The 13,209-nt window shown below is 45.1% G+C and overlaps 1 protein-coding gene across 3 annotated transcripts in view; it reads right to left on the reverse strand.

Moving 5' to 3' along the window:
* Positions 1–326: 326 nt before the first annotated feature.
* The window catches only part of Znf568 (zinc finger protein 568), a 61,163-nt gene continuing 48,280 nt past the window's right edge, over positions 327–13,209 (reverse strand). For all 3 annotated transcript variants that reach the window (XM_037202111.1, XM_028855335.2, XM_028855334.2), the window contains exons 8-9: positions 11,950–12,045; positions 327–5,900 (exon numbers count right to left, since the gene is read on the reverse strand). In XM_037202111.1, coding sequence (XP_037058006.1) covers positions 4,459–5,900; positions 11,950–12,045 — 1,538 coding nt within the window. In that variant the 3' untranslated portion in view covers positions 327–4,458. The remainder of the gene's footprint in view (positions 5,901–11,949; positions 12,046–13,209) is intronic.

Raw genomic sequence — 13,209 nt, forward strand, 5'->3', positions numbered from 1 at the left:
ATGGCTCCTTGGTTTGCTAAATGTTCTTTAAATGAAAAATCTTTATTAAATCCCTCAGTGCTTAAAATACATAAATGTTATCTGCTTCTGTTGTTCTCTCAGTAAATCTAATACATAAAAATGGAAAAGAGCAAGCACAACATTAGGTCTGTCCCTGTCAATCCCACACACTGTCCTAAAGTTACAGAAGGCTGTTACTCCGAAGTCAAACAGGTCATGCATCACCCATGTGTACACTTGAGTTTGATCTTGCACACCCAGTGCACGAGGCTCTCACCTCTTCAGGCACAGGAAACAGAGCTTCACAAAGGCAAAGTGAGACTTCATCATATTTTTCTGAAATGATTTATTAAATGTAATTTCAACCAAAACTAAGCAAACAAAAACTCATGCTTGAAAAATACTGGGCCAATGTTACACACATGCTACTGATCCTCTGAATTTTTAGGAAGGAAGATTTAAGGCCATAAAATACAGAAAACTTGGGATAAAAGATAATTCAGAAAACAAAGCCAGCAAAACAGCACACAACCAAAGCTAACACAGGGCGAGACCACCACACCTGCAGGCGCACTACGGCGGCCGCTCGCCTCTGTGAATGTTTTGTCGACACAGTGGAGTCCAGTTCCATTTGGCCAGAAACGTGACTGCCATTTTCGGAGTGCAACATCGTTTTGCTTTGGGGACTACAGTGTGCATCACAAGACACTGAGAAGGATCTCTGGCCTCTGTCCACAAGACACAAGCAGCAATCATCTTTAAAGTGACAAACAAAAATGCCTGTGGACATTGGCAAATGTCTCCTGGGGTGTGGTACAAGTGGCCGAGAACCACTGTCTCCAACAGGATATGCTTCCATGCTGCAAAGGTTGCATGAAAACAGGACCCCAAAGCCTGAAATAGTGTCTGGCCCTTCAGAAAACATTTGGTAACTTTTAATATAAACAAGGGCAAATGACATGTGCTAGACTAAGACAATAAATTGCTAATGTGGTAATATGATCTCCTAGCTGTGTTTCTACAAATGTCTGAGAAAAACAACTCCAATTTTACAAAGGCAGACCGATAACAATGTGCAATTCACAGAAACAAAGCTCAAATGTCCCACAGGCCCAGAAGATGCTCAGCCTTGCTGGCAGTTAAGGAAGTGCAAATGGAAGGCACATTTTCAGTCCTGGTTGACACAGTTTCTGTTGAGATACTGAGACCTTCACACAAAAGCAATAAGGCACTGAGTACAGTTTAAGTCTACTATGTTAAGGCAGGGATTCAACTGGCAGGAATTCACCTGCTTTACAGAAGCAGAAACACCAATATGAGGCAAGACCTGTGTCCTGAACTCACTGTTCATGGTAAAACTAACCTGAACATTCGTGGTAAAGAATGGGCTCCACACACATGACTTGTGTGAATTATGTGACGCTAGTTAGATCTGTAAGCACCGACTAGAAAGATGTCTACAGTATATTACCACCATGTGAGAAAAGGAGGCTGCCCCCTCTGTGTGTACCCACGATCCCATTCAATACAATCCCATAACTTGTTTCCAAGCCGGGTCTAAGCATGGGTGTGTGCCCCAACCAGAGTGAGAACGGACGCACAGCCTCCGCGACTACACTTCAGACAGTGTGGTCAGTGCCGTTTCTCTAAAGAAATCTGTGTAGCATATTCTTGCTTTCAGGGCGTCATGATACATACATTTGGGAGAGGACATTCAAGTCTTGGAAAAAATATGTATACATGAACAGAAAATTAAAGAGTTATTCTTCCAACACTGAAATCAGTACTAATATCACCTTTTAAAAAACTGCTCTTATTAATTAATTCCTATAAAATGTGCAAGTTCTCTTTTTAGAAGAATAGTTAAAACTTTAGATAGATTTATTAAATTACTATAGCAGTGCAGATTGCCACCCAGTAATCATTTCTCCCTTAAGAAACACTGTGATGGGCTGAGAGCCGGCTCAGTCAGTAATGTGTCTGCCGTACAGACATGAGGACCCAAGCCCCAAAGCTCCCAAAACCCACAGAAGGAAAAGTCAGGTGATGTGGCACCTGCTTTTAATTCCAATGTAAGGCTACAGAGTGGGCCCCTGGTCACTGGTCAGCCGGCTGAGCCTACCGGGCAAGCCCCAGCTCCTCAGGAGGCCCTGTGGCACACCACCAAAGGGGTGGCTTCTGAGGTAGGACATCTTAGGTGGACCTCTGGCCTCCACACACGTGTGCACATAACACACCTACTCACTACCTGAATTCCGTTATAAATTGTCCCGCAGTAGTTTTTCCAATAATTAGGAGTTTTACTTATCACATGCATTACTGTTCTACAGTGTGAGGCAGATGAACTCCACTAGATGGCGACTGTTCTCAAGTGGAAGTCTGTAGACAGGGAGGGAGGTAGTTTCCCTTCACAGCAGGCACCTGCTGTTCTCAATCAAGTTCCTGCCTTATTACTCTCATTTACTTATTAACATGTCCACAAACACATCTGCACAAAGCACCACGGTCCTCTTTTGCTGGGCTTCTGACGAGCCTTGCTGGTCTAATCAGAATACCCTCTACTAAGTACAGTGGGATTGTAAATAGCTGACTTGATTTCAGATGCTGCCCTTTTCCAAATCTGGTAAAATGTCTGCTCCCTTCCCAGATGTGAGTGCCTGTGTCCTGAAGAGGTAGAAGATTTTCAGCTGTCAGATGACTCGGTTAGAGAGGATTTAGTGTAGTTCCTTAAGCAGGTTCTTAACTTCAGTCAGGAAAACAAAACTTTTCCAAGATTTAAGATATATTGTAAAAAGCAGGATATAAAAATACATGATCAAATGCTTTAAGTAAACATCCTATATCTTACTAAATCAAAACTAAATATATATTTCAATAATATGGCTAAGAAAATACTTTGGGAAATAATGCTTCTCTATATCAGATATACTATAAAAGCTGAATATATATATATAAAGCTTACTGAAACTGAATATATATGTAAAAATATTTTAAAATGGTAATTTCCCAAGAGTTAGGTATACTGTAGAGCTAAGTATTTATTTTCAATTATTCATTTCTTACTCTGCAAGTTCAGGGAAAGGGCAGTTCATGGTTTCATGAAGCCACAATGTCAATGACAATGTATTTCCCACGACAATCTCAGCCTCATGGCCTTGTGACTGCAACACAAATCAGGCGCCACCTGGTGTACAGATGCGCTCCCTGCAGTGAAGACCATTTCTGTGTCTTGTTGCTCAAGTCCACTGTGGACTTGTGCTCAGGCCCTCTATCACACAGGAGGCCAAGTGCTTAGCCAGGAGGAGCAGACTGTGAGTGGTTGGGGACACTGCAGAGGGGGAGTGGTAACGCCAGCAGACAGACAAACCTACAGTCTCCGCTTGTCCACCTGGCCTTAGTTCAGTGATAATTTCATCTTCATCTCCTACACAACACTTGTGTCATCAAAATCTCCCCACCTCCCCCAATGGGACTACGTTTAACCCCGGACCTTCTGACTAGCAGAAGGGCACACTATGAATGGAAATTTTCAGTTTTTCTTCAAAAGGATTCTGTAACAGTCAAGGAGACAATGCAACATGTCCCTCCAAGCACTGGACATGTAAGGCTTTCCTTTTATAAGATTGTTACATAAAAGTTCACAATTTTGAAAATAACAAGGAAAGCAGCTATCTTTGGCATACTTTTTTGTTCTTGAAACATTCTTCAAGCTAGCCTCACTTGTGATCCTCCTGCCTTTGGCTCCCAGGGGCTTGTATTACAGGTGTGCACCACCATGCCCTGCTGGATGCTATTCCACAAACTATACCCATCCTCACAGTATAACTTGATACATGACACTAACATTACTAATTTATAAAAGAATTTGAAGTCAGTAATTCACCCTGCACGAACTCTGAGTGAGGACAAGCACAAAGTAAACATGGTTAAGTCCTTTCCTATACTTCCTCAGTTCAAATTCATTGCATAGAATAAACTCGCAAATATTTCTTAAAAGTTGAGTGGGATGGAGGAAGAATGTGCTGCATTTTTAATACAAGTGTGGCCTTCAGTATGAAAGATCACATTTGTATGGTGGTTATGAATTTTCTCCTCTGAGGGCTAACGACTAATTTCTGATATTACTGCTGCCTCAGTTTTTTTCCTGGTATGAATTCTCTGAGGCATATTTGGCTCTGGGCCACTGAAAGGGCCTTCCTACTTTCTTTACATTCATGGAAATTTCCAGCTTTTCATAAACTAAAGCCTCACGGTAAGTTCTGGAACAATTGAGTCACTTCCGATTTCTGTAATTGTGAGGTTTCTTACTGGTGACAAGTGTCCAATTGTTTCTGGCCCTAATTGGTCTTTGAGTATGAGTTCTAGTGTTGCTGAGAAACCCTATGATGTTGTTTTCCCACACTTGTTAGCCACCACAGGGTTTTTGAACCGTATGAATTTCCTGACGGCAGTGTTCCTTCATTCACTCCTCTGTCCTGTGTGGATTCTCTGATGTTGGGTAAGGTGAGAGCCACGGATGAAGGCTTTCCCACACTGCTTACACTTGTAGGGCTTCTCCCCAGTATGGATTTTCTGGTGTCGACTAAGCTCTGAGCCCCGGCCAAAAGTCTTCCCGCATTCCTTACACTCATAGGGTTTCTCACCACTGTGGCTTCTTTCATGATGGGTTAGTTCTGATCTTCGAATGAAAGCCTTCCCACACTCCTTACATTTGTGGGGTCTCTCGCCAGTGTGAACTTTTAGGTGTCTCATGAGCTCTGTAGTACATGTAAATGACTTTCCACATTCCTTACATTTATAGGGTTTATCACCAGCATGGGCTCTCTGATGCCGGGCAAGTTCTGTGCCACGACGAAAGCCTTTCCCACATTCCTTACATTTATAGGGCTTCTCACCAGTGTGAACACTCTGATGTCGAAGAAGATGCGAATCAGAGATAAAGCCTTTCCCACACTCTTTACACTTGTGGGGCTTCTCCCCGGTGTGAACCATCTGATGTAAAGTGAGTTGTGAGGCACAACTATACACTCTGTCACAGTCCTTACACTCGTAGCGTCGTGCCCCAGCATGAGTTAGCTGATGAAGACTAAGCTGAGTGTCGTAACGAAAGGCCTTCCCACACTCCTGACACACATGAGGCTTCTCACCAGTGTGGATCCGCTGGTGACGAAGGAGGTGTTGGGGCCGGGTGAAGGCCTTCCCACACTCCTTGCACTCAAAGCACTTCTCGTCGGTGTGAACTCTCTGGTGAAGACTAAGCTGTGCATTAGATGGAAAAGCCTTCCCACACTCCTGACACTTGTAGGGCTTCTCACCTATATGCAACTTCTGATGGTGACTGAGCTGTGAGGTAGTATGGAACCCTTTCCCACATTCCTTACACTTATGAGGTTTCTCACTACTGTGAGTACTCTGAGGTTTCAAACTGTCAGAACCACAAATAAGGGCACTTTTCTTATTTTCATTGCTTTTTTTGCTTTCATGAAGTTTTTGATGCATAATCAAGTCTGACCTACAGTTAAAGACTTTCCCACATTGTGCACACCCAGTGCCTTTTTCTTTATCGTGAATTTGCTCGTGTTCAATGAGACATGATTGGCACATGAATGTTTTCTTACATTTCTTGCATTTACAAGGTTTTTCTGAAGGCTGAACTTCTCTATGGACTGTGCATTGGATGGAACTTGGCCTCTCGACCGAGGTCACTACAGCTTGTCTCAAATGTCCCTCCTGATGGTCCTGCTGCTGCTCCAACTGGCCTGTGACTTCTCTGTTACCTCTGGCCCCGCTGTCCTCAAGGCTGGAGCGTGTATGGTTTTCTGCCATCTTTTGTTGCAATGATTTAATTTTGTAACCGTCCTCTGGAAGTAAGTTCTTGCCTTCTCTTATAGATGCCCAGTCTGTAAGATAATAAGAAAGTAGAAGGTCATTTTCAAACTTCAGAAGGGAATATTGCTGGAAGTGACAGCTAAAGGCAATGAAAATTCAAACAACTCACAACATAGCATTGAAATCTGGAGAGGGAGAGGGGTATGCGATTAGAAACTATGAAGAGAGCTCAAAAAGGAAGGGGAAGGTTATGTTCTTTCCACTCTGGTGGGCATCCAAATTCGATAGGAAACTTACTCAAATCACGGTATCAGGAACTGCCTAAGAAAGCTGAGAGAACACACACAAGGCAGAGCCACAACAGCCCCGTCTCCAGCGTCGGACCGTGTGCTCAACCATCTTGTTATGAGCCATTATTGGCTAAAGAGTTACACCATGCTGTGTGTGAACCACACTGTGTGTGAACCAGGCTGTGTGTGAACCAGGCTGTGTGTGAAACACGCTGTGTGTGAACCACGCTGTGTGTGAACCAGGCTGTGTGTGAACCAGGCTGTGTGTGAACCAGGCTGTGTGTGAACCAGGCTGTGTGTGAACCACGCTGTATGTGAACCAGGCTGTGTGTGAACCAGGCTGTGTGTGAACCAGGCTGTGTGTGAACCAGGCTGTGTGTGAACCAGCTGTGTGTGAACCACGCTGTGTGTGAACCATGGGGTGTGTGAACCACGCTGTATGTGAACCATGCTGTGTGTGAAGCACGCTGTGTGTGAACCACGCTGTGTGTGAACCACGCTGTGTGTGAACCACGCTGTGTGTCCTGCTAGCTCTGCTGACATTCCCTATTTCCTCTCCACATAGTAGTTAGAACGTTGCTGTTAAAAACACATCAGCCGGGCAGTGGTGTGCACACCTTTAATCCCAGCACTAGGAAGGTAGAGGCCAAGTGGATCTCTCTGAGTTTGAGGCCAGCCTGGTCTACAAAGCAAGTTCCAGGACAGCCAGGACTGTTACACAGAGAAACCCTGTCTTGAAAAACCAGGGAGGAAAAAAAGTGAGATCCTAGCACTGTCCTGTCAGAACCTCCTCCTCACTTAATAACATCCCTCCACAAGGGGGCTAAGAGACAGCTCAGAGGTTACAAGTACTTGCTGCTCTTGCAGAGGTCCCAGGTTTGAGTCTTAGAACCTACCCCAGGCGGCTCACAACCATCTTTTACTTCAGCTCCAGAAGATTTAATGCTATACTCACAGGTGCACACACAAAGACACAGACACACAGACTCAAAATAAAAAATAAATCTATTGCTGGAGAGATGGCTCAGCAGTTAAGAATATTTGCTGCTCTTGTAGGTGACTTAGGTTTGATTCACAGGACCTACAAGGTGGCTTACAACCATCTATAATTCCAGATCCGAGGATCCCAATGCCGTCTTCTGACCTTCATGGGCACCAGGAATATACGTAGTGCACATACATCTGTGCAGGCAAAGATCCTCAAACATAAAATAAACAACCTACAACGTCTCTTAACGGAGCCGGAGAGAAGGCGGCTCAGCAGTTAGAAATACTTGCTGCTCTTATACAGGACTTGGGTTTGGCTCTCAGCACTGTAACTTCAGGGACTCTGACTCACTGGCCTGCACAGGCACTGCATGCCTGTGGTACACAGTCAGACAAGCAGGCACATACACATACACATAGGAAAAAGAACTGTCCGAAAATCTGCCCTTCAGTATCTGTTTCCGACCTTAGCTACCCTTGATCCAGCTCTCTGGCCGACTGCATGCTCTTCACAGAGTCCTTCAGAATCTGCTGGTAGACCCCTCCCCTAAGACATCAACACAGCTCACTCAGCTGCTTTACCCCAGCCTCCTCCAGTCACAGCTACTTACGATCGTTACAGAAGAAGGTGCTCACCACTCTCTCCACACTTATTTTTGTAAAGCACATTTATTACATGTCATCTGGTATTTTCTAGTACTGTGAAAATTTTCAAACATGTATAGAAAAAGTATACTCAATTCCATTCCCTCAACTGTACAGTACATGCCGTGTTCTATTTGCCTTACTCTTCATCCATCATGATGCTGGGCAACCTTGTGTGCTCCTCAAATACATTTTCCACGGTTTCGCCTCTTCTTGAAATCCAGTAAGTTTTGTCCCTGTCACTCTACTGTAACTAGTTTCAAATGTCTCACCTCCCTCCCTCCCTCCCTCCCTCCCTCCCTCCCTCCCTCCCTCCCTCTCTCTCTCTCTCTCTCTCTCCCCCTAGACAGGGTTTCTCTGTATAGCTCTGGCTGTCCTGGAACTCACTCTGTAACCCAGGATGCCCTCGAACTCACAGAGATCCACCTGCCTCTGCCTCCCCAGTGCTGGGATTAAAGGCGTGCGCCACCATCACCTGGCCTCCTCTCATAACTTCTCTGTAGCTAATTCAAATAGCTAATTCTCTCAGCTACTCTCTTAGCTACCAGTTGCTCGATTCCTTTTTCTTTAAGGTCAGCATTTAAAGCGATGGGTTTTGGTCCAGCATCTCCACACAAATATGTCATTGTGCTTTGTTCTCCCCCTTGTTAGTTCCTCCCCTCTGCTCTTACACCACACACATCTTGTCCTCTGTCCCTTCCTTACTCAACTAAAGCCGCTCTCAGGGTTCTGCGGACCTCTCTGATCTCCCTCTTACACACTAGCTCTTCCGCCTGGCTTTCTTTGGCTAGATGCGCCTCTTTTCTCAACTAAATGGTAAGGGCCCCAGGGCTGAGTCTCCTCTCGGGATGATACACACTTTAAAGCTCAGCAACAGTAATATAGAGCAAACACTACGTTCTCTAGACAGCCTTGGAATTTGGCTTCCCCGTGTCTACTGCTTGGAAGGTGATCTAGTGGCAAGTCCTACACACCCCCATCCTCAGGGCCTGGATGATGGGGAAAGTGGGTCCCCATGGCCTTTGCCCTCCACTACAAGTCCTACACACCCCAATCCTCAGGGCCTGGACGATGGGAAAGTGGGTCCCCATGGCCCTCGCCCTCCACTACAAGTCCTACACACCCCCATCCTCAGGGCCTGGACGATGGGAAAGTGAAGGTCACGGCAAAGGCGTTGCTGATGTTGTCTGTTACACCCACCATCCCAAGTCCTCCACTCGCTTCCTGCGGACAATCTTTAAGCTCATGTCCTCCATGCACTGCTGTTCTTGCCACCCTGACACTGGCTCCCTCCTGGACCCTTCTCTTCGTTCCCTGTTGCATCCATGTCCTTCCTCAGACAACCATCCCAACACAGTCACAGAGCTAGACCTCATCCTTCTGACTTTAAACACAATGCTTCAATATTTTATCGCCACTTAAATGCTGCAGGATATTTGTTTACTCTGCATGAAGATGTGTCTATGTTTTGTCTCACCTGCCTAAGGCACCTGATTGTTTTTAATAAAGAACTGAGTGGTCAATAGCTAGGCAGGAGAGGTTGGGCAGGACTTTCAGACAGAGAACTCAGGGATGAATCTAGGCACACAGAGATGTCAGTGAGACACAGAGGGAGTCAGATGTACAGAATGGAGGAGAGGTAAAGAGCCATGTGGCAAAATGTAGATTAATAGAAACAAGTTAATTTAAGTTATAAGATCTAGTTAGAAACAAGCCTAAGCTAAAGGCCAAACTATCATAATTAATAAGTCTCTGTGTTATTATTTGGGGGCTGGAGGTCCCCAAAGGAAGTCTGATGAGAAAGCTTACTACACTTTAAATAAGTATGTATCTATTTTTCCCTCACTAGAACATATAATAAATCTGCTTGGATGGGGCCTTCACTTGTTCACTGTTAAATCTGCAATAGGAAAATACTGGGTGGGGTTGAAGAGATGGCTCAGCGGTTAGGAGCGTGTATTTCTCTAGCAGGGGAGCAAGTTCAGTTCTCAGCACTTGAGTCTGGCAGCTCACAACTGCCTGTCACTTCAGCTTCAGGGGATGGGAAACTAGGGATTGGGGGCAGGAAGCAGGAAGTCTCACCCTGGAACATTGTTGAAAACAGTAGCAAACAGCTAGTAATATTGTAGCAGCATAATGCTATGGTTTTAGTTTTTAGTAAACCAGGAGTTAGAAAGGAAATCATATATCTGGACAATCTATGTTTCTGGGAATATAAAGGCTGTGCACACAAGCAGCTGTCTGCTTCCCCAGAAGACTTGGGAAAGAAGTTCTCGTCAGTCACAATCCCCTGATCTCAAAGCAGGAAGGGGAAGTTTATGGGCCTGTTTTCTTTTTTTTTTTTTTTTTTTTTTTTTTTGAGACAGGGTTTCTCTGTGTAGCTTTGCGCCTTTCCTGGAGCTCACTTGGTAGCCCAGGCTGGCCTCGAACTCACAGAGATCCGCCTGGCTCTGCCTCCCGAGTGCTGGGATTAAAGGCGTGCGCCACCAACGCCCGGCATGGGCCTGTTTTCTTACAAATGTCTGTGGGAACGAGTAGGAGAAATACATCAAAGGCATTTGGGAAACTATTCTCTTTCCTTTCCAACTCGAAGAGCTTGCCCATATTCCACAGTTTGTGCCTCTATCTTATTTCTTTCTGAGTCAGGGTATCACTAGCCCAGGATAGTCTAGAACACATGAGCCCCATTTCGGCCTCCAGAGTACTGATTATAGCTGTGGGATGCCTGGCTTCTAAACTGTTTGAAATTAAAGTGCTGATTACACTTCTTAGTTCCTACTGCACCCCGTCAAATACAACAGTCGCTAGGGCAACCACTGAGAAAGTAACTAAGAACTACAGTAAAAGAATCTATAACAATCTAGCTGCAAATCTTACAGAACCAGAGTCTAAAGAGCAAACTAATGCTAACGCCAATGGGAGGGAGACCGCCAAGTCAGCAGACATCAACAAACTAAAGAACAGAGAAAGCAATAGATAGACCGGAGGGACTAAAGCTGACAAACCTTTAAGAGAAACAAGAGAAGACATTCATGGCTCCAAGCTCGAGAATGAAAGGAGACCACTAGTGACCTCACATCCATAAAAAGGGCTGTAAGGAACCACTCTGAACTAATTTATGATAGCCTAGACAAAACACACAAATTCTTAAATGAAAAACTACTAAGACAGATTCAAGAGTAACCAGAACATATGAGTAGTTCTGTAACAAAGATTATGAATTAATAGTTATAATAAAAAATGTGGGGACTGCAGCGATGACTCAGTGGTTAAGAGCACTTGCTATTCTTGCAAAGGACCTGGGTTCAGTTCCCAGCACCCACATCAGGTGACTCTAAACTCCTGTAACCTCCCCAGTTCCAGAGGATCCAGAGATCTCTCCCAGCTCTCTTGGGCACCTGCATGCATGTGCACATACAGACAAGCAGGCACATGTGAATACACATTAATGAAGACAGATTAAAAATTCTCCCCATTGTTAGGTCTCAAAGAAACTCAGGGCAGATGGCTGAGGTGCCTATTTAATACATCAAGGCAGATGCTGGCCGCCAGGTCCTCCCACCATCTCTCAGTATGGCAAGTACCTGTGACAGTCATCCTGGCTGTGCACCGCCCCCCAGCTTCGTCTCCCCCCCCCCCCCCCCCCCCGCCAGCTTCTCTTCTACAAACCCAGCCATTCTGGCTATGTGTTTCCTTGGTGCTCCTGCTCTCCTGGTCTTTCTGGATGATTCTGACTGTGCTCTCTCTCATATCTATACTAAAAACTTTCTCCTCAACCATACCATGGAGCGGTCATGTTCTCATTTTTTCATTCACCCATGAAAAGCATAGACCTAAAAGTTTTCACTGTTGAATTCTACCACTGACGGAATTTAGCATAAAGAGAAACCTGCATGTATGCACACAGTGGCCAGAGGGCAACCTGAGAATCTTCCTAAGGAACAACATCTGTATCCTTTGAGACAGCTTCTCATTAGGCTGCAGCTCAGTCATATGCTAAGCTGGCTGGCTAGCAAGCCCCAGCAATCCCCGTCTCACCTTTCCCTGGCAAGGATGACATGTTTATGAGCTCTAGAACACCCTTTCTCCCCCGGACCGCAGGCTTCGGCTGCCAGGGAGCTTTCCTAGCAGCACCTAGAGTGCTGCCTTCCTTCTCACAGACTGCCTGGTCTCGCCAGGTGCATGAACCGTCACTCACCAGAATGCCATCCTTTTGTCTCATCCCTCATAACCATCCAGGGCTCTTTCCCCCGCTCCAAAAGGGAGATCACACTTGGCTTAGTGTCAGCAAGACCTGTCCAAAGACAAAAGGGGAAGTTTATGTTGTGCATGTCAGAATCAATTTCAGTCCAGGAGGCCTGGCGCAGAAGCACAAGGCTTTAATCCTAGCACCCTAGAGGCAGAGGAAGGAGGATTTTTGTGGGTTCAAGGACATCCAGGGCTACACAGTGAGACTATAGTAAAATAAGTCCATGACTGTCAAGAGAGAAAAAGAGGGTCTCAGACCTGAGAGGGGAAGTGGACAGAAGCCCTCTCTCCTAACCCAGAAGCTCACAACCACCCGCAAGGGAGAAATGAAGTTTTCTCCAAAGGACCCTCCCTGGGCATAGAAACCACACGTAAGGGCAGGCCTCATGCTCAGCAGTAGATGGCCAGCACACCAGGAACTCAATGGAATTGTTGGAGTTTTTTCTTTATCTCCTAACGCTTCACCTGGGCTTTTTATTTCTTTCTTTCTATTTATTTACTTACTTATTTCTTTTTAACCACACAGATCTGTCACTTATATTTTAGGGTTTCCTATGTGTGCAAATGCGTCTCAGTGTCACTATGTTTCCTGTGCTTTTCCGTTGTTTTCTTTTTCTTTTCCCTGTTTATTTAGTCCTAGCCTGGTTTGTTTGCTAATGAGAGAAAGAAAGGCTGTGGATTTGGGTGGGTGGGGAAGTGGGAGGATCTGGGGGAAGGGAAATGCAATCAGAATATATTGTATTATAAAAAATCTCTTTTCAATGAGAGAGAGAGAGAGAGAGAGAGAGAGAGAGAGAGAGAGAGAGAGAGAGAGAAACTGGGCGCAACCTAAATTCAATCCTTGGAACCCACGTAGAGACAGATGGAGAGAATGGACTCCACAGAGTTGTCCTCTGATCCCTACGTGTATGCCCTTCACCATCCCAATTAAAAAAAAAATATTTTAAGATCAAAATGAGTGAACTTTAGAGGGCTGGGGAAGAGAAGATAAGATGCCTTTCTCTCTCTCTTCCCCTGTGTGTGTGTGTGTGTGAACATGTGTGCTTGGATGCACATGTGCGTGATATGTGTAAACCATTATTAATTTGGCCCAGTACTTGAAGCGTTCATGAAAAACTCAACAAAAGCTTTTGGTAGTGGTGCAGGCCTACAACCTCAGCACCTGTAAAGCTAAGGCAGGAGAATTGTCATGAGTTTCAGACCATTCTGG

This window comes from Peromyscus leucopus, chromosome 1 (genome assembly GCF_004664715.2).
Source record: "Peromyscus leucopus breed LL Stock chromosome 1, UCI_PerLeu_2.1, whole genome shotgun sequence".
NCBI lineage: Eukaryota > Metazoa > Chordata > Mammalia > Rodentia > Cricetidae > Peromyscus > Peromyscus leucopus.